Source organism: Pundamilia nyererei, unplaced genomic scaffold (assembly GCF_000239375.1).
Source record: "Pundamilia nyererei isolate P.nyererei 1_Seehausen unplaced genomic scaffold, PunNye1.0 scaffold00070, whole genome shotgun sequence".
Taxonomy (NCBI): Eukaryota; Metazoa; Chordata; class Actinopteri; order Cichliformes; family Cichlidae; genus Pundamilia; species Pundamilia nyererei.
The window spans coordinates 1957779-1981786 of record NW_005187471.1 but is presented as its reverse complement, the minus strand read 5'-3'; the positions used below and the strand labels follow the sequence as shown (position 1 = coordinate 1981786).

At 39.7% G+C, this 24008-nt stretch overlaps 1 protein-coding gene across 4 annotated transcripts; it reads right to left on the bottom strand.

Moving 5' to 3' along the window:
- Positions 1 to 86: 86 nt before the first annotated feature.
- Positions 87 to 23434, bottom strand: grm1b (glutamate receptor, metabotropic 1b). 4 transcript variants are annotated; one of them, XM_005736650.2, is made up of 12 exons: positions 23288 to 23434; positions 20783 to 21606; positions 18464 to 18713; positions 11708 to 11943; positions 11402 to 11416; positions 10810 to 10821; positions 7029 to 7275; positions 5847 to 6015; positions 5114 to 5240; positions 2696 to 3623; positions 2550 to 2580; positions 2194 to 2225 (listed from the first exon to the last, which is right to left on the bottom strand). In XM_005736650.2, the coding sequence occupies exons 2-11, from the start codon at positions 21495 to 21497 to the stop codon at positions 2559 to 2561; spliced, it is 2721 nt and encodes a 906-aa protein (XP_005736707.1). In that variant the 5' UTR covers positions 21498 to 21606; positions 23288 to 23434; the 3' UTR covers positions 2194 to 2225; positions 2550 to 2558. The 4 variants fall into 4 exon arrangements, with proteins under 4 accessions (XP_005736704.1, XP_005736705.1, XP_005736706.1 ...); XM_005736647.2 differs by lacking the exon at positions 2550 to 2580 and having other exon boundaries at positions 87 to 2225; XM_005736649.2 differs by lacking the exons at positions 2194 to 2225; positions 2550 to 2580 and adding an exon at positions 2011 to 2190.
- Between the last annotated feature and the right edge of the window lie 574 nt (positions 23435 to 24008).

The window sequence follows — 24008 nt, the reverse complement described above, 5'->3', positions numbered from 1 at the left end:
ACACAGAGTTTTAAAGTAAAATAACAATTTGTAGAAATAACAGTGTTACAACACTCTGCGTTATTCCCTGTGTCACTCACTACTTCCTACGGTGTCCCTGTTTTGAAATTCTTCCTTCAAACCAGAGCAATAAAAAGCTGACCTTTGATTTATAAATCACTAGCAACCACGCCAAGAGCACAGAGCCACCTAATGTTTCAACTTGAAAAACATGAAAGACAAAAGCATAAAAAATATTTAATGTACTCAAATCAAACAAGTGCCCTTCAAAATTGTCGTCTACAGTAACTACCATTTCAAAACTGTAGATATATTTTACACTGAACTTCATATAGCTTATATCGATGTATAACTAATGCAAATAGTATCACTTTATTACACTATACAATTTTGATAGGAAGTTAAAGTCTAAATATTTAGGAAATGGATTGTTGTACACAACCAATCACACACAATATAAGCATAAACAGCTACTCTCTTCTTTAATACTAACAATTCATATAGAATACCAAAATAAGATACACAATTCATACATTCACAATACAATAATATAGAGTTCTGAAAGCGGATGTCTATTTATAAAACATACAAGTTTAAAACTGGTTCAAATTGCCTCTCAAGACCATATAAATAAGATAAATGTACAAAAGAAAAACAAACGTGGCACTTGAACTTGTCCTCTGCTACATTCAAGGTACAGTGCAATTGTTTGGCAGTACTGTATCCATCAGAGATTCACAATATAATATCTTTTTTCACAATAAAGTTGGCATTTATTAACATTTTACCCTGCACTTCAAGCTTAAGTAGATAGTTTTATAGTTCTGGGGGTGTAACTCTTCTTAGCTGTGAAGATGGATGCCACTTTTATGTCCGTATACTAGATACGAAGCTACTATGAGCAGCTAGAAACATATACGAGAGTGACATTGACCTAGTTTTCTATTTCTCGCCAAGAAAGTCAATGAGGGAGTTTTTTTTAAAAGAGCAACTCTTGCTTTAAACCTCTACATTTGCCCGACAAAGGTCATGACACGCAATGTGTCACACAAAACAAATTTCCTTATTATTAAAGTGAATAATTTTATATTAGCTATGCTCATTAAGTTACCTTTAAAGTCCAAAAACTAATCAGATTGATACCTAATCTACATTTATCAAACAATATTTCATAAATATATATATATACAGTTGTTTTTGTCTCTAAAAGCTTATATTAGAAATTTACAGTATGTCTCACCCTTATCATTTAAAAGCTATTAGGAGTGAAAAATGACTTGACAGACCACGGGATCACTTTTTCCTTATGTAAAATCATATACAACACATAAAAACTTATAGTACAAGCGTCAACATTTAGGGCGTGCCCTCACAGAGTTGAGGAGCTTTGCTTGTAGTCTCTGAGGATGACGGAGGCGTATGTGACATTGGGAGGTGTGCACAAAATCGACTCGGACACTGGCGAGTTGGGAAAGGGGCTTACTAGAGCACCGGTGCAATCACGGAAAGGCGAGGGGGGCATCAGAGCCAGAGAGTCCTCTGTTGCTAATTTGACCTCAACAAAGTCCTCCTCGTCATGAATCTGGGAGTTGTTGTACATGTAGCCGTGGAGAAGGCCAAACTGCTCATTCATTTCCTCCTCTTCTTCCTCCTCTAAAGGGAAGACAGGTTCCTCATCAAATGGGTCGAGCTGCATAGGCAGGACAGGCTCCTGCTGGATGAGGTGAGCCTGATGGTACACTGGCATCCCACCACTGACAGCCTCAGGCATGCTTATCATATCACGGATCTCAGGCATGTCACTGTTGAACTTGCTCACCACCCCCTCCTCTTGCAGGCGGTCCATCACGACATGTTTGGGGGGGATAATGCTATTTTGCTGCAAAGGCTCGGGGGAATAGAGCTCCACTTCCTCGTGCACATCTTTTTTCAGCCCACTGGCAGGCATTTGCCCGTGGGCCACCATAGGGGGAGTGTCAGGGGAGTTATAATGGACAGGGTCACTCTCATCCTCCTCAGCCACATTGTACAAAGTCTTAGTGCTGAGGTCTGAGAATTCCAGGCCCGTGTTATGGTAGGTATTAGTTAAGGGTTTGATGACAGCCATCTGATTGGAACCTGCTTCCTGTCTCTTCACATGCACTGACAGTCTGTGCCACATGTGATCCCCTTTTGGAGGATGTCTTGCACCTGGTTCAGACCATGACACAGACTTTCCATTAGAACTATGAACAAAATAAAGACGGCTGTTACTTCATAGGAACCCAGAAAAGTGGAGACAGAAAGAGCATTTCTGCTTCATGTAAAAAACTAATGTCATTATTTTTATTTGATTTGATTTTTTTTAAAATATTGTCAGTATTACAGGGTATCTACAGGTTTTGAATATAACATCTCAAAAGAAACACCTTAAATGCTATTGAAGCCCTGGAGAAACCCTGCATTCTGTATTAGGGATCTAATTTGCCATCCCTTAGCACACAGAGATGCTTGTTTTAATTTTAATAACAGATCAAGGGCTGAACTGGCTGTGTGAATTGGGTACTGACCTATATCCGTCACAGTTTACAACAGGTGTCCCTAGGAAAGTGAATACAGTAAGACATCACGTTCCCTTTGAGAGGGAATTACAGTAAAACCAGCATCCCTGAGGTGCCTCAGGAGCAGGACTCACAGACTCAATTAATGAACCTACCTGCCATTTCCAGTGTTCTTTTTCCTCTTGAACATGTTCAACAGGCTGTTGCTTCGGCAAGCAATTTTACCGTCGCCGACATGCATGCGCACCGCATCGGAGGTGGTGAATGCGCTGCGCACGTTCCTCTCAGGTTTGGCGATAATGATGTACATCTTTGGAGTGAACATGCACCCCAAAGCTACAGTCACGCTGAGGCTCACAGAAAAGGACGTAGTGATGATTTTGTAGTTGCTGCCAAAGTAGATTGGCACAAACGCCAGCCAGATTATACATGTGGTGTACATGGTGAAGGCAATATATTTGGCCTCATTGAAATTTGCAGGGACGTTGCGGGTCTTAAAGGCGTAATAGGTACAGCTCATGATCAGCAGGCCGTTGTAGCCCAGTGGAGCTACAACACCAAGGTTACTGGTGTTGCAGATCAGGAAGACTTCTCTGATGCTGGGGTAAGATTTGACGGGTTCAGGAGGCTCCATGATGATGAGGGTAATTTCCAGTGTGAGCTGGACACTTATCAGGATGAAGGCGATGACCACCTGAGCCCAAGCGCTCATGAACCTCGGCTTCCTCGTGCAAATCTTCTTCTTGCTGCCCGCCAGGATGCGAGCGATGCGATTGGTTTTGGTTACCAGGGCTGAGTAGCACATGGCAGCTGAGAGTCCGACGAGGAGTCTCTGGAGGTAGCAAGAGGCCACGGTGGGTCGAGCGATGAGAGTGAAAGGGCACAGATAGCCCAGGAAGATCCCTGCAAGGATGATGTAACAGAGCTCCCGGCTGGAGGATTTGACCACTGGTGTGTCGCGGTATAAGACAAAGATGAAGGTAACAAATGATGTTACCAGGATGCCCAGACAGGAGAAGACCACCTGGATAATGGACTCTGGATTTCTCCACTCCAGATAGCGTAGAGTGATCGGCTCACAGCCTGTAAAGGGGAAAAACATGGGTTATAAAAACACAGCCACAGTATACTAAAAGCTGGCCAACTCTATACATTTTTTATCCCTTTAGCACCAGCTCTGGGGATATATTCATGATTATTTAGAGAAACGTAGTTAAATAAAGGGTCAATTTCAATGAAAAGTCTAATATATTAACGTTGTACTGTATGGACACATTAGAAATTAATAAAATCCATCTTTGCCTGAGAAAATACAGTAAGTCTCAAAGTAGGTTTTTAGTTCAACTATAAATAAGCCTCTTTCTACTCAGCCATGGCAAGGCTGGGCTGCAGCCAGCAGAGGAGGGGTGCTGGTGCAGCAGGACAAAATAACTAACTGCTTTTTCATGGATCCAAATAAGCTCGCCTCTCTGCCTCATGCTGAGAACACACTTTGAATGTCTAATTCATGTTGTGTTATTTATTTATTGTACAATGCCAAGAGGTAGGGTTAGAAAAGTGCACAATAATCTTTTTATATCCTTCTTTGTGCTACGCATTATGCTGTTTTCATGTGTATCCAAACATCTGTGGCTGTAAAAATAAAAAATGAAACAGCATGGAGGAAGGATGATCCTATTAAGGAAGTGTCTTTGAAAGCCACAGAAGACCTTTGAAAGTGGGCCAGAAGAGTGGTAAGTGAACTAGGGCTGCTGTCGGATGAAATGGTGAAGATGATGAATGGCTCTCAGGTGTCATGGGAAAGCAATGAAAATAGGACAGAACAGGTTTGTGAAATAGCGCTGCAAAAATCTTAGCGGGACAGGCTGTACAGGGTGCAGGTAAGAGGAGGAGAAGTAAAAGCTTGGAGGAACTTAACTTTAAAAAAAAAAAACTGCCTCAGATAAGCCAGAAGAAACTCTTCTTATCTCTGCAAGCATCAGTCATGCAGCAGAAACATACCCTGTGGCCACTGAAGCAACCTAAATTCATCTAAATTTAAATGACAAAACTGCAGAGCAGCAAAATTTGCTGTGTGGATCAGATGAATCACTTTGTCCAGGATCTTTTTTTGTATACTGACTGGAGCATTGGTGATTTCAAGAAGCTGGTCGACATTATCTAAAATGCGTTTATTGCATTTATTTACTTTTTAATTGAGAGACCAGAAGATGGTGTTTGTTTGTTTGGGGTTTTTTTTTTGTTTAAGCTTCAAATTGTGTTTACTAAGATTCCTTTGTGAAATAGGCTATAAAATCACCCCTTTGTTCACTGATTTACTAATATAGTGTGTATAATTTTTGTGAGGACTGTTACACACGTCATAGTATATTAGGACCCTTTGAAACATCCAAGTATAACATGTAAAAAACTGACCTTTAGAGGTGTTGGGAGGTTGATTAAATTTCCTTTTCCCTTTTTCCTATTTAACTAATCTCTAAATAAAATCCAGTAGGGTCATGTGCCAGGCCCTGCACAGTATTTAAAGCAGCTAAAGATTTACACAAGCGGATAAGTGAAGAGTGCAAGCAAACCTTCCAGTTCTTTGTCAGGCCACCAGCCCAGGTCACAGGCCTTGCACGTGAACTCATCCTGGACGTACTCATTGTCTTTGCAGGCAGTGCAGATCCAGCAGCAGCTCACCTCTCCCTTCCTTATTACCTGGTTCATAAAACATGCAAGGTAATCAAAAGTAAAAAGACTCTTCTAAAATTAACTATATTTATCATGGATGTATTTTGATGTCCAAGGAAGGCCAGATCTACATAAATATTTAAATATTTGTTTTCAACACAGTAAAAACAAAGATAGAAAGGTTCAGCATAGGGAAAAAGACATGAGAAAAAACACCAAACATAAACACAACCTCAGATTAACAACACCACATGATATGTCACACCATGTCATCATTTATTTGATGAAAACTAAGCAAAAATGCAGAAGCACTGTGTAAACCCCATGGTTTAATAGTGTGGAGAGCCGTGTTTATGAAGCAATAACTTGAAGTTATCATTCTTTGCATGGCTTTATAATTCCCTCACATCATTGTGGCAGACGTTTGACCCACTTTTCTTTACAATGTTACTTCAATTCATTCAGGTACAATGTTGCCAAGCTAACTATTTATGTGCGAGATGAACAATGTGGGGCCTACTGTGTTTTGTAAAAACTTTACACAAATACCTCATACAAGTGTGACGTAGAGACTGAATAACAAAGATGTAACAGGGATGTTTGATCACAAGATGTACAAGATCCGAGCTTAACCTTGATTTCTCCTTTGGAGCAGGGCTCACTGCAGACAGAGCGGACCATCTCACTGCGGTTCATCTGGATCATGTCATCATCGATACTCAGCATGCCCTCGTGCCAGGAGCCGATGTTGATGTAATCATAAACACTGGTCTCCACATGCTGAAAGTTCATGATCTCATACCTGATTGTGGAAAGAAAGAAATGGCTCAGAGGAAGATCTTTCACCATTGCTGATAGATGTTATGTTTACTGGTATTTCTTAGGTGGATCATACTCACTCAGCATAAAAGAAGTCACTGACCCTTTTATTACATATAATTTGGAGAATATTTAACTTTATCTCAACGGCTTAACCATAAACTTTGTGATTTAATGACATGAACGGAGTTACATGAGAATACTGTATGTGGCTTACTTACTGGAAGTTGTGTGCTGTTATGATCACGATTGTGCTTTAGATCAGCCAATAATCACCAACCACTTTTCTAGAGATGCCTATTCAACTGCTCACAAAAACATATATCTAATCAGCCGCATCACATGGAAGCAACTCAGTGCATTTAGTCGTGTAGAGAACCTGCTGTTTTTTTTAATAAAGTGATTTAAGTGACTTTGAACCTAGTGTGACTTGTGGTGCTGGATGAGCTGGTCTGAGTATTTCAGAAACTGCTGATCTACTGGGATTTTCCCACACAACCATGTCTAGGGTTTACAGAGACTGGTCCAAAAAGAGAAATACCCAGTGAGTAAAAAGTCCAACAGTCCACTATACCACCTTTGGGATGTGTTGGAATGGGAGATTCACATTGTAGAAGTACAGAAAATCTGCAGCAACTGTGTGATAATATTGTGTCAACATGGACCAAAATCTGGTCCAACCCACTAGCAAGGTGTACCCTGGTTAATGGTGTGTCTTGCTAGTGGGTAAAATATCGTAGTGCCTCAATTTACATTTATCAGCAGTTTTTAAAACATTACATTTATCCCGGTTTTAATCACCTTTAATTTTAATTTAGTTGTTCTCTGTTACTGAATAGTGAATATATTGGATTTTTTCCCTTTAAGCACTGGTGGTTCACTGCCCTCCGCTGGGTGAAACCGAAGGTCAGTTAATGCTGTCTTAATTAAACTACTTTTTCTAAAAATGTCTAAAAAAATTCCTTTCACCTAAAACAATAAGAAAAGCGGGTTTACCTTCCAGGAGAATCGCCGTTCTCATCGAACCATATGTCCTCCCCAGACACGCCTGTGAAGGATGTCTTCAGAAGGAATTCCAGTAAGTGGCTTCCATCAACAGGCTTCATGGCATCACAGAGCCCCACGTGGCCGGGACAAAGGTGAGAGTGCATATCGTGCAGCCCGTGGGCCATCGCATTGATGGCATTGATGACGAACCCCATCTTGCTGTCTTGCACGTAGTTGTCCTCCAGACTTTCATAACCTGCCCACACATGAGAGAACAGTAAGGATTCATCTTCAAGACAAACATACAGGGAAAGACTTACACGAGGTGCTTTATTGCTGCAAGCAGAAGCATCTTATGTGGTTAAAGTTTACATTTCTACATTTCAGGTATACCTAATATCTTGTCTAGCATGATGTAACATATTACAAAGGAGTGATAGGGTGCTCACAGATTCATTCTTATAACTGCTCTCTAAATTCAGCCAGCAAGCCACATGTATCTTTGCCTCTGTGGGATACTGCTTTAAAAGAACTGGAAGCCTTGGAAGATGGCTTCAAATAATCCTTGTTACCATGGCAAGACTGTTCATTTCTGCAGTCATGAGTCAGGATTCAATTAGAGTTGGCCTAAAACTATAGAAACCACTGAGAATCAGTCTCCTCAAGCAGAAAAACAAACCAACACGTATTTGAATCTTTTCTGTTCTTATTGGGGGTTTTTCTCCAACGAACGGGATGAATGAATGAGACAAAAAATATTTGGAAGCAAACACTGTGTGATGTTCAGACACACCCTATCAGTTCAGTGTAATGCAAGCTAGAAGCAGAGTAGCAGTTTATCAGTTGCATTGTATTAAAGTATAACAAGCTACACCATGCATTCACTGTGTTTTGGTAAAACTGGGAGCCAGGCACAGACCCGTCATAGAGCTAGAGCACTGGCAGGTGAGGTAAAAGAAACACCGATTGTCTTGTTGCATCTGTGAAACCTACGGTCCTGTCACTTGTTATTCCCGTGTGTTTGTATATTTTAAAGCAAGATGGTCCTCCCTGAGACTGGTTCTGTTGAATATTTCTTTCTGTTAAAAGGGAGCTTTTCCTTCCCACTGTTGCCAAGTGTTTGTTCATTGGGGGTTATTTTTGTGATGCATTTTCTCTTACTGAACTACATTTCCTTCATAGGTGTACACAAAACCAGCGTAACCACACAATGAGGATATCATTTGCGATGCAGACAAAGAACATCTATATTATATCCTGTGATTGCTCCTGAGCATTCATGGAAATGCAGCTGTTAGGAAATGCAGGTAATGTGCCCGTTGAAAACAAAGTCCGAACTTTGTATCCATGTAAGTCTGACATGAGGGTCGGATGATACCAATAGGCTGACACATTGCTGGATAATTTCTACCTGAGAAAAATGCCAGTAAGGAACAAACAAATAAAAAAGCAGAGGCAGAAGTCTCTCACATGTCATTCTTTGAGGCTCAATATTCAGACTGAATTTCTTATATGCAGAGACAATTAAAATTAGTGCTGCAACTGAGGACTAAGGAAAACAATGCCCTAAATCATCACAAGAAAACAGCAAAAGAAAGCAACATGTTTAGAGTCTGTGCTAATCACAGATAGCATCAATGGTACAAACAGTTCACCAGAACATTTTGGTCTGTACAGCCAAGCAAAGGTCTAAAGATTACTTCAAGCATTTACACCAACCATCAATGTCATACTGTCCAGCTGCCCAAATCATTCCTCGGTCGCCATCTTTTCCAGGACAAAGCCATATATATATATACATCCACAGGAAGTTGTGGTGTTAACAGGTCTTATCTCCTAACTCTTCAGGCCAGGGCTGTCTCAGCAGCGAGGGCAGTAATGAGCAACGGAGGAATGCAGGGTGACACTGAGGACAGCAAGAGACGCTGAAGCACTACCACCAAAACCTGCTGCACGCAAAACTTTAAAACTACATCCAGAACCTAAGAAAAGTTGCCACTCCTATAATATAACATTTTTCCAAAAGTGCACGAATGACCAATGAGTAATTTAGAAGTCTGAAATCAAGTCTAAAAAGAAATCAAGGTTTGCTTTTGGATATATTAAAATTGAACCTTATTTTAAGCACTGCAGAATTCTTTGTTTTTAAGTGCCATTAATCTTTCATTAGGATTTCAAGCTTGAAAAGCTTTAATCTTCGCATCTATATGTCATAATTGAAGCTGAGATTGTGATAATTAGACAATAGAAATGTACAGTAGAGAAAAAGATGTATTTATTTATTTTATCTATTAGGAATAATGTATTAACAGATACCTATGCCCTTCTAAAAGCAAGTCTCTCTAATCTGCAGCTATGTAGGAACTTGACACTTTTGGGCTAAACTTGAACGTTTTTCACCCATTTCCTTGAGTTTAAATTTATACTAATGCAAACATATACTAAAATTGTAAATTGAAAAAGATCCCACTATAATCACACCATGCTGAATATCTGCCACCAGATACCTTTTTATGACACTTTAAGGTGGAAAATTAATGCATGTCTCCTCGGATGGAAACACACTCTATAATATATGTATTATGTGTACAGTTAAAAAAAATGTTAATTGACAATGCAATTCATGTCGTCCACTATTATTAATAGTAGCAGTAGTAGCATTACTGTTACACTGTTGGTTGAAAGTATGTCATTGTTCAATCCCTATGGGTCTTTTACAGATTCAGAAGGAATAGGTTAGGTCGAGTCAGCTAATGTCAGTACTTCTACTAGTTATAGGTTATAAGTCAGGCTCATCAGGCTGTGAGCATCTCTTACTTGCTTGCAGAACATTTAACCTAAAAATCAGGTATGTCAGAGTTTTTGGAAACAACTTATTATTCTTAAGGAGCAGGAATGCAGATGATTGGTGTTTGCCCTGATTTTAGCATTTTATACATTCATTTGTTGCATGTTTTCTCAGCCATACTGTCAGTCTATGCAATCCATGAGACAGAATTTATTCTGTCCTATCCCGCGACATTTATAACAGCGTGGTGGCTTTCGCGAGTGTCATCCATTGCTGACGTGTTTGTTGCCACTTGTGTTAAATCACGTAATGATCGCTAAAAAGGACTGCTGGGAAACTCACTGCCTCTGCAAACAAACACATCAACAGTAAATTTAGTTGGGTAGCAGCTGGGTGAGCGTCCGATGGGATCTGCTGGTGATGACCTAGTTTAACAGCTCCTTCGCTTTGACGCTCGCCGCACTCCTCTGAGCTGTGTGAGCTTCAGTCATGATGCAATGATGTCATGATGCGAGCATGCAAGCAGAGGACCTACTGCTGCACGTCGGGATTAGTCGGCTGCATGACAAGTGAACCTTCTCTGTATATTTCATGGATTAAACTGTGCAGAGATAAGAAGAAAATGGATCCCAGCGTATGCATTACCTGCATGTTAACTGCTATTTCTGTAGCTACATGCAATTAAGCGAGTTCCCATCTCACTCAAATGTTATTGGGCTGTTTTATGCGACTGTCTTAAGGCTAGAAAAGGTGGGAAAGCACAAAGTGTGAGCAAACAAGACCCAATTGTTGAGCTTTCAGTGCACAGGAAGAAAAACATCCCAATAGCTTCATATATTAGAGGTCAACTGAGATTAATTGGAAATGTAATAGAAAGAAAAAAGATTATCAGCAATGCATTTACATTTTCCCAGCGTGTGATAAAACCTTAATATCAGTCAACCTCTATGTATATTTCCAAAGTGAGGAGCATTATGGTTCCATTAAAAAGTATTCACTCACCATCTTGGAGTTCTACACCAAAATAAATAAATAGATACACATATAAATAAAAATAAAATAAAACAAACAACAACAAAAAAACAAATGTTTGCAGGACAGGACAAATCACTATATCTCCACCTATGCCTATGTGAATAACTGCTATTAAATAATGATGCCTCATAAAAATGAATAAAAGCAGAAATATGCGTCATATATCAAAGAAATCCTTGAAAATAATGTGCAAAGGAAAAAAAAGATGCAATGGCAAAAACAAATTCCCAAAAGTATCTTTATAGCCTAAAGTCAAAAAAGGTTTTTTTGATTTTTGCTGCATGCAACATTTTATATTTACGTTTATCAACATGTTCAAATAGGCTCATTTTAAAATAACTGATTTTAAATTTGGGGAGCTTGAGAAACATCTTCATCCCCATAAAACATAAAGCTTAAGATTGAAAACGTAAATATATAGAGGCTTTTATTTTAAAAAGAAAAACATATGAGTGGTGTATAAAACAGTTATGTCTTGGAAACATGCTTGTTGAGCATTGTTTCGAGAAATTAACAAATAATGCATTAGCTCTGTTATACGTGAAAGGATTTAGTTTACCTAGATCATCATCCTCTGTAAAGCCAAGTGTCACAGAAATGAACAATATAAAAAAAATATGTGTTACTGGATTGACTTAGAGAGAATTTTACCCTCTGGCAGTCTAATTCATATTTAAATAGCGTGTTCCAGTTTGTGGGGCCCTTTTGGCATCATCCTTTGGGCATTGAACGCATCAGAACAGTTGAAAAAGACAAGCAGATGTGCACGCTGGCGTAAAAACGGAAACCAGGAATAAAAAAAACCTAAACAAAGCAAAGAAACAGCAGGAAAACATCATAATTGCTTGACGAGTTGTTTAGCTACCTGAGCAGTTCCGTGCATAATTCAAGTTCTCTTGCGGGTGTCCGGGAAGGCGGCACTGAAACCGGTACTGCCAGAACTCTGGAAACCATGGGTTGCGGGTGTTGGTGCTGAGCTTGAGCCTCAGGAAGTAGTCGTCGAATGAGGAGACCTCTTCAGAGTGCAGCTTCACGGTGATGCCTCCCACAGCCTCCTGTTCGTACCCCTCCACCACCTCGACTCGGTCTGCCCATCCATCACTGCGGAGAGAAGGAGGACATTGTAATCATTTCTACTTAAACTAGACACCCACTTGCTGCATTGTATGTCTAAAAATTATGTCAGAGCTTAAAGCATTGCAAAATCTTTCCTACTGACCTTTCAAAACCCATAATATTATAAATAAATAATAAATTATATCACTTTTGTGGGAAAGAGAAGAGAAAGAGAAGGATCTAATCAGAGACAGTTAAATTGATGTATTTTCTAAAGCTCTGTTATCAAAGGAATATCTTTTGCAATCAACAAAATATCAATACACAACCTAAAACCTGCCAAGCATTCAAACCTAACCCTAAAGGTTATCTCCAGCTACTGCATTTTTATAATTTAATAACAAGTCACACAATATTAGTCAGCATCTGGCAAGACAAAAATAACAAACTGTTTTATGCTGCCGAGCTCCAAAAGTCAGCGCACACTAAATCCTGAAGAAAAACAACATCTCCCTTTTGTTTTCCTGACTTTGTTTCCCTTTCAGCCTCCCCGCTGAGGGGCGTGGAGTGCTCGCTGTACTTGCTGAAAGAAGAAGAAGAAAAAAAAAGCCTCAGTCCACAGACACAATCACAAGTCTGGTGAGAATTCGCAGATTAGTACTGCGGCTCTGCAATCTGCCCCGGAGAGAAACAAACTCCCACCCAACACGTAGACTCTAGAACCCTAAGTGTCAAAGCTGGTCATAACTCGTATTTATAGCTTTATACTCAACACTTTGAAAGTCAGTTCAGCATCTGATCCTGTTGCAAAAGGTCATGCAGACAAAAGAGACTTTTGGATGCTCCAGATTTAAATTAGAATAAAAATGAAAACCCCATTTCTCATTCATTTCAGTTTCAAATGTGTTTTATAGCAGCATTATGCAGTGTAGGATCAAGTCCTTGATATATTCATGTGGCATTGTACGTCTCAGCGGGTGAAATGAAAGCTGAGAAAAGGGAATATGAGAGACTTTAAACTGAATATTCCAGTGATGATTTGACAGAAAAACAGCTTCTTAAAATGCAGCGACACACTGAATGGAAAACAAAACATTACAGATCAGTGACAACCTGAAGAAAAACTTCAACCCTTCAGTCCTTTTAGCCACAAAGAAAGGGAATCTGGTGGCACATTAGCTGCACAGAGCATTTTGCTGTCATGGTTTGGGTCCACTTGCTTGTAAATCAATCCAGCTATTTTAAGAGATTACCTGTATCCTATGATGACACATGTTTATCCTGATGATGAAAGCAACCTCATGTGATGATGGCACTGAAGATGGTCCACCTAAAAGACCACAGGTGAATACATCTCTTGACGCTGAATACAGACCAAGCCGGGGAGTGGGCGATATATTCATCTACATGCTGCAGACAGCTTCCTCCCATACACAGAGAAACAGCTGCAAGGTCAAGATCACCTTCTGTGATTTCTCAAGTGCATTTAACCCAATTCTTCTTCTACTGAGACGATGATTTGTGAAGTAGTCTTGGAGGAATCATCTGCTTCTAAATGTGAATAAGATCAGAGAGGTGGTGATCAAAAAACGATGACCCGTGTCTAACTTGTGACAGGATTTTGATGTGGTGGAGAAGAACAAGTAACCGAGTGTCCACATCTACAGCAGGCTGAATTGGAAGACCAATACAGGCTGTGAACAAAGAGGTGATGAACAGGCTCTATTTCCTGAGGAAGCTGAGACATGTGCAGAGAAATGCTGGAGATCTGTGACGAAGGCAGTTTGCTTTGCTGTGGTCTGCTGGGGGAGCAGCATCGGAGCTGGGTCTGGGATTGGCTGCAAACTGGACACTTTTGAAGCTGTGCTGGGGGGAAAGTCACTAACAAGCAGTTACTCATCATGGAGAATCATTTCCAGCCTCTGGATTCATTACTGGACAGGCAGAGAAGCACCTTCTCTAACAGACTGATTCAGCTCTGCTGCACAAGGACAGATACAGGAGCTCTTTCTCACAATACAACAAATATAACTGGAAATATGGAACAAGTGACATATTTATTGTTCTCATTCATTTAGCTATTGGCTCAAAGCTTGGGTCACTGGATAGTTTGATAATAATAATGTGCTATCAACACATTTAAATCCAGCTGAGCACCTGTGGGAGATTTTGGACTATCATGAAAACAGTAAATGAGGAAAGACAGAACTCCAGCAGGCTTATAGATTTTGAGATTCACTGCTAAAGTGTGCCAAAGCTGTTCTAGTTTTGTCCAACACCTTATTAAGAAATGTATTTTGGTGTCTTATCATTATCATTATTATTATTATTATTATTATTAGTAGTAGTAGTAGTAGTAGTAGTAGTAGTAGTAGTAGTAGTATTACCTGCCTTTACATATGTTTGGTACTAACTCAAAGTTGCAAATTTCCAATATGCTTGCAAGTTATAAAAACAAAATAAAAAGACAAATATCTGCAACACTTTCCTGTTGTTGATGAGAATGGTAGCCTCGGTTTCCTGCTCTTAGCCCAGCTTGCGTGGTTTTCTGCTGCTGTAATCCATCTCCTTCAAGGAGATACATATTCTGCATTCAGAGATGCTCTTCTGAAGACTTCATCTGACACCACAAACCAATCACTAAATCCCGTTTCCCCCATTCTGATGTTTAATTTGAACTTCAGCAGGTCGTCAGCTCATCAGCTTTGGAGAGTAACACCATGTGGAGGTGTGGTCCCTGGCTCAGCTGCAGGGGAGGAGTGGAGCAGTGAGGCAGGTGAGGCGACAGGTAATGGCGTTTGACTGATGACAGGCTCTGTTTCTTTTATAGTGAAGGAAGAGATGAGCGGGAGAGACTGAGATCTGGACTGAGACTGTTTTCTTGTTGTGCAACTGTTAATAAAAGTGAAAATAGTGAGCACAACCATTGCGTGTGTTGTGTGCCTGTACACACGGCCTTAAAAGATGAAACAATAAGAAGAGGGCTTTAACATTTAAACAGACATTTAAATCTGCTCCAAAACAATTAAATACCCTTCAAAACAGAATATTTAAAAATATTGTATATATTACACAAAACCCATCCACAGGACAAAAATAGCACTTTCCAGACTTCTACAACCCACATTTTGTTTAAGAAGCGAAAGCCGGCAGCATCTTTGGCTTGGCTGGTGCTTCAAAAATAAATTGACAATGGTTGTCCAGCGTGACAGTATCAACAGTACCTGGCCATCTGCTTCTCAGCATCACACTACCCCCAGTCCAACACTCTGGGTGCCAAAAACCTACAGCTCTGACGTCAACACACGCACATACTGTACAGACTTCTAACACAAGTCTGAGCTCACACGTCTGTGAATCATTTAATTTGGGGCACAGTGGTGTTATTAGAAAAACTATGAATGTAGAGCCAAACAGTTTTTTTAATGAAATCATTTATTTGATCACTAGTCAAACATTGCAATCTAAATCATAAAACTGATATTTTCTATGAATTCCAACACAATGGGGGCTTCACTGGAGAGTTGATCAAACGAGTTGTTTGTTGTTTGTGATGTGTGGGTTCTGCAGTGTGACAACAGCCATCTCTTTCATCCTCCACACAGCAGAAGATGGATGGCTGATGACCAGCACCTCAGGCATTTCGATTTGCCCACTGCACAGGCCTGCGTGTGTTCACTTACTGCATTGCTCTAAAAAACATTTTCCTTTTTCAGTAGTCTCCTTGACCCAGAAAACACACACGTGTGCACAGACACGCACACTGCTCTACCAAACTCACGCCCTCCTTATCTTCAGTGTAGACTTTCACAGCAGTGCAAATTTAAGTAGAAGGGGTGAGAGCGAGTTTAGGCTTTAATGTGTCCTATTTTTTTTTAACTTTATGCACCTATTCCATCATTTGGGTCGCAAGTAAATCGGGTTGACTCCTTTGAATCTAAACATTAATAAACCACTCTTGGCAAATCAGCCGTAGCTGGCTTTTAGCGTTGGTTCTACAACAACTGCTAACTGGACTTAAGGTGAACTGAGGCTCCACAAAAAGGGAATGCCTGGTATATGTGCTGATATAAGCTTTGATGTTCACTACTCCACTTTCCCCAGCTTATGCTGGAGGTGCTGTCCCATATTAGCCCATCCCTCCTGTGATCTGACAGGGAGCGTGAATGCATTATTCATTACCGAGCCAGACTCAAAGCATCTTCTTGCTTTCAGGGGAACTCTGCTACCGTTAGGAAAGGAAGAATATTTTGCTTCATATGAGCTTTTTGTATATAATCCATTCTGAGTACAACTGAGTGTCACAACATAGAATTCAGCATTCATATTTCAGTCAGCAGAGTGTCATTTTTCTATGTTTAGCATTTAGTAGAAGACGAAGGGGTCCTGAAAGGATCTTCTAGTAAGATGCCTAACATCTTTTCTCTAAAAGGTAAAACATTAACACTAAATTTAATCTTTAAACGTGTTGTGGAAGAATAGTTGTTAAATATTTGGAAACTGCTAATCCTTATCTTGACTGACAGCGTGTGAATGCTGCAGAAGAGCTACTAAATGATCCCGAGTGCCAAAAAAAAAAGCAGAGCTGGAGCAAGATGGCATTTACAGCAGTACAAATTTCCCCATTTGTACACACTGCACAGGTGTTATTTTTAGATGGAAATCGCCTGTTTAAATTGCATTAGGGTTTGGAGTTGTGCATAATTTATGACATAACCACTATGAGTGAAAGATGGGTGCCATTTGTTGTACCATATTTCATTCATATAAATTTTATAGTGAGTTATGGGCACTCCTTGATAACCAAGGTAACTAGGCAGCACTGATGGTAGCTGATAGCTCCCTAGACCTGTCCTCCAAATATGGTCATGGGTCACGTCGGCTTCAAAAGCAAGTCCACAAACTGATGGCTAAAACATACTGGCATCTTTTGTGAAGGCCCATGTGTGCAGATATACCTTGGTTTGATAATATTTGGTCAATAATGTGGCACAAGCACCTCAGGTTATTGAAAAATGTCAAGTTTTGAGATATAAAACACAGCTAGTTTCAATATGCCTGTTGGGAGGATAAATTAAAAACCCATTTCTAGAAATGTTGGGACGCTGTGCAAAATGTAATTAACAGAATGCAATGATCTCCAGAGCTCATAAATCCATATTTTGCTCACGTCGAACATGGATCATTAAACATTTAAACTAAGGCATTGTCAAATGTTGGGATGGGGGCAACAAAACACTGAACAAGTAAGAGGGAATTAAAAAAACAGCTAAAGGTGCATTTGGCAACTAATTGGGTTAATTGGCATCAGATCAGTAATAAAATAAGGTATTTAAAAAAGAGCATCTCAGAGAGGTGGCATTTCCTAATATCAAAGATTAGCAGAGAACCACCTGTGTGCAACAAAACTGGGTCTTTTGTTTAAGAGTAATGTTCCTCAACATAGAATTATGAAGACTTTGAATATTTCCACATTTACAGTGCATAATTTCATCAAATGATTCAGAGGATCTGGAGAAATTGCTGTGTTCTTCTTCTGGACTAAAGAGGAATGAGAACATCTGGATTATAATCAGCGCTCAGTTTGGGGCCTGTGTCTCTGATGGTATGTGGGAGCATCAGAATCAGAATGCTTTATTGATCCTTGAGGAAATTATGTGATTACGAAACTAAATTAAATAACACAATATATTTGTGTGTGTGCATGAGCAATTAATGATTTGACAAAAGCCTTATAACTTTGAAACTATGATTCGTAAAAGTGTCACATATATAAAGATTTCAAATAATATGTCAAATTTGACCTTTGACCTCCTCTTTACGGTCAGTAGATGTATCTGAAGGTCAAGGCATTACTATAATAGTTATATAGAGCTATTTATAACTGTTTCTTACTGCCATTGTTTATATTGGCAATAGGGAGTCGATACATCACGCTATTTTGTATATTACAGTAGCAGGTTATAACCAATTAAATAACAATTTGAATACATGTACAATGTTTCTGAATAAGTAAACTGCAGCACAAATGTCTTAAAGTATATTTAAAAACAAACAAACAAGGAAAACAAAATAAATATATACAAAATATAGTAGTAGTCCCTTAAATGTAAATACTGCCCAGAGCATGAGCTGCCTTGGGGGAGGTTTGCTTTCTCTGAGTGCATCTTGTCTGAGATATGTTGCAGCCATCAAATTCAAAGTGACATAATTTTTTTCTTTAAATGCCACATTTTTGTCATTTTAAACAGTTAATATTTTCTACACTCAATTCTGGATTAAATATGAGTTAAAGAGATTTCCTAATCATCCAGCATCCTAACATTTTTGGGATTGGAATCAGCATTATTAACACAAAGGCCATTACTCTATCTGACATACAAATATGCTTCTTATTTATTTAAACTGATATACTGACTGATTTTTGTGGATATATAAAAATACAGCTACTTTTGAAAAGCATCAGCAAGAAAGATTTTCTTCTCGTCATTGTTGTTCTTTTATTCCAAAGAGCACTGCGACTGACAAACCTAAAAGCCCTGTGGGAAAACATTCTCCAACAAACCTGCCAATTAGGAGGAACTCTCCGGCTACTCCGAGCCGTCTCATAGCCATGAGAAGCCCTCGGACTGTCATGCCTTCACAGAAGCAGACAACAACTCTGGCTTTAGGCAGACGCTCCCGCAGCTTTCTCAGCAGCCTGTCGAAGTGCTTCTCCCCAGCATTGCTGTAAATCTTGTCAGAATGGGCGACGCAAAGGCCTTCCTGCGAGGCAAGCTCTTTGAATACTTCCATCCCACTCTCCCCATAGTTACCTGAGAAAGATAAAAGGAGCTGTCAGTTTGGCTCATTCACAAGAAAATGTAAAGGGTTCTCATTCATAAGTTCATTCTGTCATGTTTTATTCTATAAGATGTTCTTTAAAGGAAATAATCCAGAGGGAAAATTATCGAAAAACTCTTCTTTTAACATTTAAATAGTTCACTGTGTCCCCAGACCTCTTGCTGTGGAATCAAGAGCAGTGCAACTAGAGCAAATGGGCCAACCGTGACCTCAAGAGTAGCATCAGAGGATGAGCACTCACATAAGTCTTGTCATTTTTAGGTTGTCCGTCCAGATGTTCGCAGTCATTCAGCTGCAGCATCACTCATAAATCCAATAAACAGGTTGTAATCTAGCTTCCTCTGTAACATCTAACACCTACTGCTCATATTTAATTCATTACAGAATGACAAACAGGTATTCATTTCTGTAAACAAGGAAGGCTTGCCAGGTTTTTGTTTGGATTTAGCAGATGGTTTTAAACTTGTTTTCATATTCCATCAGTTAAAACTGATTTGCAACAGCTTCCGTAACCGTGTCTCGGGTATAAAAACTGTGGGAGGAAACGTAATTAGAATCTGATTATAAAGACATGCCTGGAAAAAATGAGTTTGGGATGACTGTTGTGTTTTGAGCAAGTGTTGTACAAAAATGATAGTTTATGCCTCAAATGATCTTTAAGGCATGAAAACAAATGGTATCATTACCATAAAGAGACCTCACTTCTCCTCTGAAATTGCCCACCACTTGAACGAATATGGATTAGTCACACAAAACAGGCTTTAATCATGTCTGCAGCCACCTGCTGTTGGAACAGCAGTACATAAGCCATACTTAAACTGAGCACAGCCACTTCATTAGTTACACCTTGGTAGTATTCCATTGAACCCCCTTTTTCCTTTCAGAACTGCTTTTAGTTTTCGTGAGAGTGTCATGAAATAGCTGCAGATTTGTGGACCACACATCTGCGATGTGAGCCGTTCCACCACATCCCAAAGACACACTACTGGTTTGAGATCTGGTGACTATGGAGGCCATCTGAGTACAGTAAAATCACTGTGATGTTCAAGAAACCACTGATGAACTGAGCTTTGTGGCATCGCCCTGCTGCAGGACCATGTCATGGTGTTTAAATGATGCACAGTGGGTGCTAAGGGGGGCAACGTCTCCATACCATAGCATACCATACCATACCACCAGCCTGGACTGTTAATACAAGGCAGGATGGATCCATGATTTTGTGGTGTTTAGCCAAATTCTGAGCCTACCATCTGAACGTAGTAGCACATGTCAATACTTATCAGAACAGGCAACATTTTTCCAATCTTCTATAACCCAATTTTGGAAAGTCTAGGGGAACTACAGCCATCCCTGTTCAAAGGCAACACAAATAGCACCCAGTGTGGCCTTCCGCTGCAGCCCATCTGCTTTAAGGTTTAGGGATGCTCTTCTGCATACCTTGGTTGTAATGAGTGGTTATTTCACCTTTAAATCAGCTTTCTTACCCATTCTGATAGTTCTTTTGAGCTCTAGCATGTCATCATGATCATCTCTGAATTGACATTTGTGTTAAGGAGTAGTTGAATAGGTGTGCCTAATGAAATGAGTTTCTTATAAAATACATTAGGTCAACAGAAACAACAGACACTATTAATATAGAACCGCATTTTTGCAAATGAAGGTCAGTTTACCTGTCAAATTGAATCGTACTCAGCTAGTCAATAAAAACATTTTTGGAGAGTTTTCAAGCTTGCAAAACCTGCCAAAATGATGTCAAATGATTTAATCTAGAACTTCTGTAGGTCTAGATGAATCTAGATTTCATGAAACTGCACTCGAAACAGTGTATTAGAAGGTCTGTATCACACACTGGAGATGTAGGGTTTCAACAGTGTGTGTTTTCAAACACAGGAAGCCATGAAGGGGCTTTTTTAAAAAGCTAATGAGTGGCATTATAGGTAATGTAGGAGTCTAATAAGCTAGGTTCTTATTAGACTACTGTACTGTTTGAGTTTAGATTGCTGTGTTGTGAGCCCCCAGCTGATAAAGAAAAGTGTCTTACCCTCTGTGTGAACGGCTGACACATAGGTCCAGTTGTATCGTTTGACAATGTCCACCAGAGCTCTGGCTTGAAGAGTATCTGAGGGTACAACCCTGAGGAAGTACTTGAACAGTGTCTTGTCACTGAGGTCAATACTAGTTGCAGAATAAGCGATCTGCGGGATGTTGAATAGCTGCAGAAGGTTTTGCACCTGAATGGCAACAGAACTGGAGCCCGGCCCAATGACTCCAACGATGGGCTTCTTGGTCGGTGGTGGCTGACTGGAAGGCGCCCCTTCAATGCACCACCTGGAGCCGTCGCTCTCATCCCGGATGGAGATGAGAGAGTCTCGTATGAATTCGATGCTCTGCTCCAGAGCCACCGAGGAATGCCAGCAGGAGTCTCTGATCTCACATCCAAGGGTAATGTTGGGTAACAGATTTGGGTCCGAGTTAATCCGATCCAAAGTGTGGAACATGGCCTCCACCCTTTGGATGCCGTACTGCTCGCGGACCTCTCCACATTTCCTCTCCGCCACCTTCTCAGCTGATGGTTGGTGGTGAACAGAGAAAAGGGCTCCAATTATAATATCCCCGTCCATCCTCGCCACCAGGCGAGAGGCAGAACTTGGCACCACCGACCTCTCATACTTTCCTCTGGACAAACCGAATGCCTCGAACAGTAAAAAAGGTAAATATAAAATGCTTACGACAGTCAGGTAAATCATATTCGACATCGTGCCAGAGGTGCTGAATGTAGAATCATGTCCACTTGGCCATAATACAGGGCCATCAATCCTCTACGAGCAAATTAAACTCATCTGCTTCTTCTTCAGTGTTTCCACCCTGCAAATGAGACATGGAGCGTTAAGTCTTGCTTTATAATACATTTATTACATTGACAAATCTAAATAATTCAACACATGTATTTCAGAAATCTGTAGGAGAAAAAATACTTGCAGATCAATCATCTGTCATCCAATCACACCATAGCTAAAAATGTAAAAATATACAGGAGATCCAACCAGGCAAATACTTTTTGGGAGGGAATAAGTACATATCTAAAGATACAGAGCTATTTGAAAACTGAGAATGCTCAAATTCTAGCACCACGGACAGCTGCCACTGTCCTAGTTGAGGATCTCAACTGATTCTACATTTATACCTTTGACTGCTTGTTGAGCTTCTACCTCGGGTTCATTCCTCATATCTGATGCCATTTCAAAGTGGAGACGTGACAAAAATAAGAGCAAAGCTCAGGATATTACGCTATAACAATATTGTCTGTATTCTCCCCCTTACTAGTCTCATCTCTATTAATTAAAAGTGTGTGAAATCTAACTTGACTTTTCTCCAAATGTATTTCATGGGGTTAATAAACATGTATAATCTAAAAATTGCATGACCACATTTGAAGTAGTATGCATAAATACATTTTATAGTAAACATTTTTTAATGAAATTTGGTCCAATTTTTAAATGATGTAACTTTATGATTTAATACCCTGCAATCGACAATAAATATATGTACAACATTGCATATTCCCATCATTAATTGAGAACTGAGAAGATAAAGGCTGCATAATTATGCTGCCCTATTTAACCTTATGTCTAAATCATCCTTAACTGACCTGTTTAAGAAGTTACAATCCTGTAATTCAGCTAGAGACCTCTTCAGTCATTGATAAAGACCCCTGTGGGATCATTTGGATGATGAAATATCCTTTTCACACTTACTGCTCTTACTTCATATTAAAAGTGTCAAGTTAGTGTCAGTTTCAGGACAAAATGCTTGCTTAATGCTCTCAACAGCTTTAAAATCCATCATGATTATCAAAAAATGAAATAATGAGTGCTATATTTTGAACTTATTAACATTTAAAGCCCATTCGTTCTACATTTTCTTCTGAATAGTTGGTTGGATTTTCTGACATTTAGTGGGTTTAGATGCAAAAATAGAAGTGAATGAACATTTAAAACTATCACAATGTACATGCTATTGTGTGTGCACTCCATTACTGCTTTGTACAGTAACAAGTAAGGGCAGTTTTATGTTTTATGACTTCAAGTATTAAAAATGAATTAATATCTATTAATATCCATCATGAATAAAGCTATGCAACGGTAATGAAAAAAATTTAAAGTATTCTGATTTAATATTTTTTGGGTAACTGAATTGAGCAAAGATCAATGTGGACATGGTAATTATTTTAAAAAAAAACTTTGATACATGTGGTTGTTTTCTACAGTTGAAGTTAAGTGAGTAAAAGAAGCCTTTGGAAATAAGTATTGGACTATTTTGACAAAAAAATCAAAATCAAAAATCACTATGGCTTGAGCCAGAAATGAGCCATCTCAAACCGCACACATAATGACTCTGCCTAATTACTCTTTATTATCGTTTAGCAGCTGTCTCCAGGTCCTCAGCTGCAGCTATAAAACGGTGTCATTCACAGGTCATAACATGCAACATCATCAGCTGCATGCACATGCATGTTTAACAGTCTTAAAGACGTGATTTCACCTACCTGAACCAGGTAAGGACATAACCGGGACATAGTGGGTCCGTGTCTCCTCTGAAGCCGCCGGTCTGGACTCTTCTGCCTCCGAAACACGGTGGGACTCTTCCTCCCTCCCTTTCTCCCTCTCTCTCTCTGCACTGGTGATAAGATGCTCCCTTCTTCTCCTCTTGCTCACTGCATTTTTAAATCGGGTCAAACTCACTGCAGTGTCCCTGATTTAAAACCAGAGTTCATGCACATCACGAGGGTCAGTGATGCGTCGATTGATAACATTCTGGAAGAGATCGGGGTGAGAGTGAGGCTCCTGAGAAGCATATTTTAAAATAAATAAATAAGTCGGGGATAGATAACGATTTGACAAGCTTCCATTAAAACCCCCTGGACCAAATCAGCGCAACGTAAGAGACTGTTTATAGGCAGTCGCTTACTTTATGCAAACTTCAAAGAGACTCGTCAAACTTCAATTTAATTTTTCCCTCCTGCGTTGTGTCTGACACGGACAGATGTGATGTATTTGTTATTCACTGCTGCAGCTGTCAAAAGAGAGCGGGCTCTGCTGCCACCTTGTGGTGAAGGGGGTGATGCCACTGCTGCAACCTCACTGAATAAACGTTTACTCAACCTAGAGGTACCCTTTGTAATCCTAACGATTAGACCACAAAACTCTCTATAAACCTACAGCTTTGTGCAAAAATGCTGAGTGACTCTTTTTTCCTTTTTTTTTCTC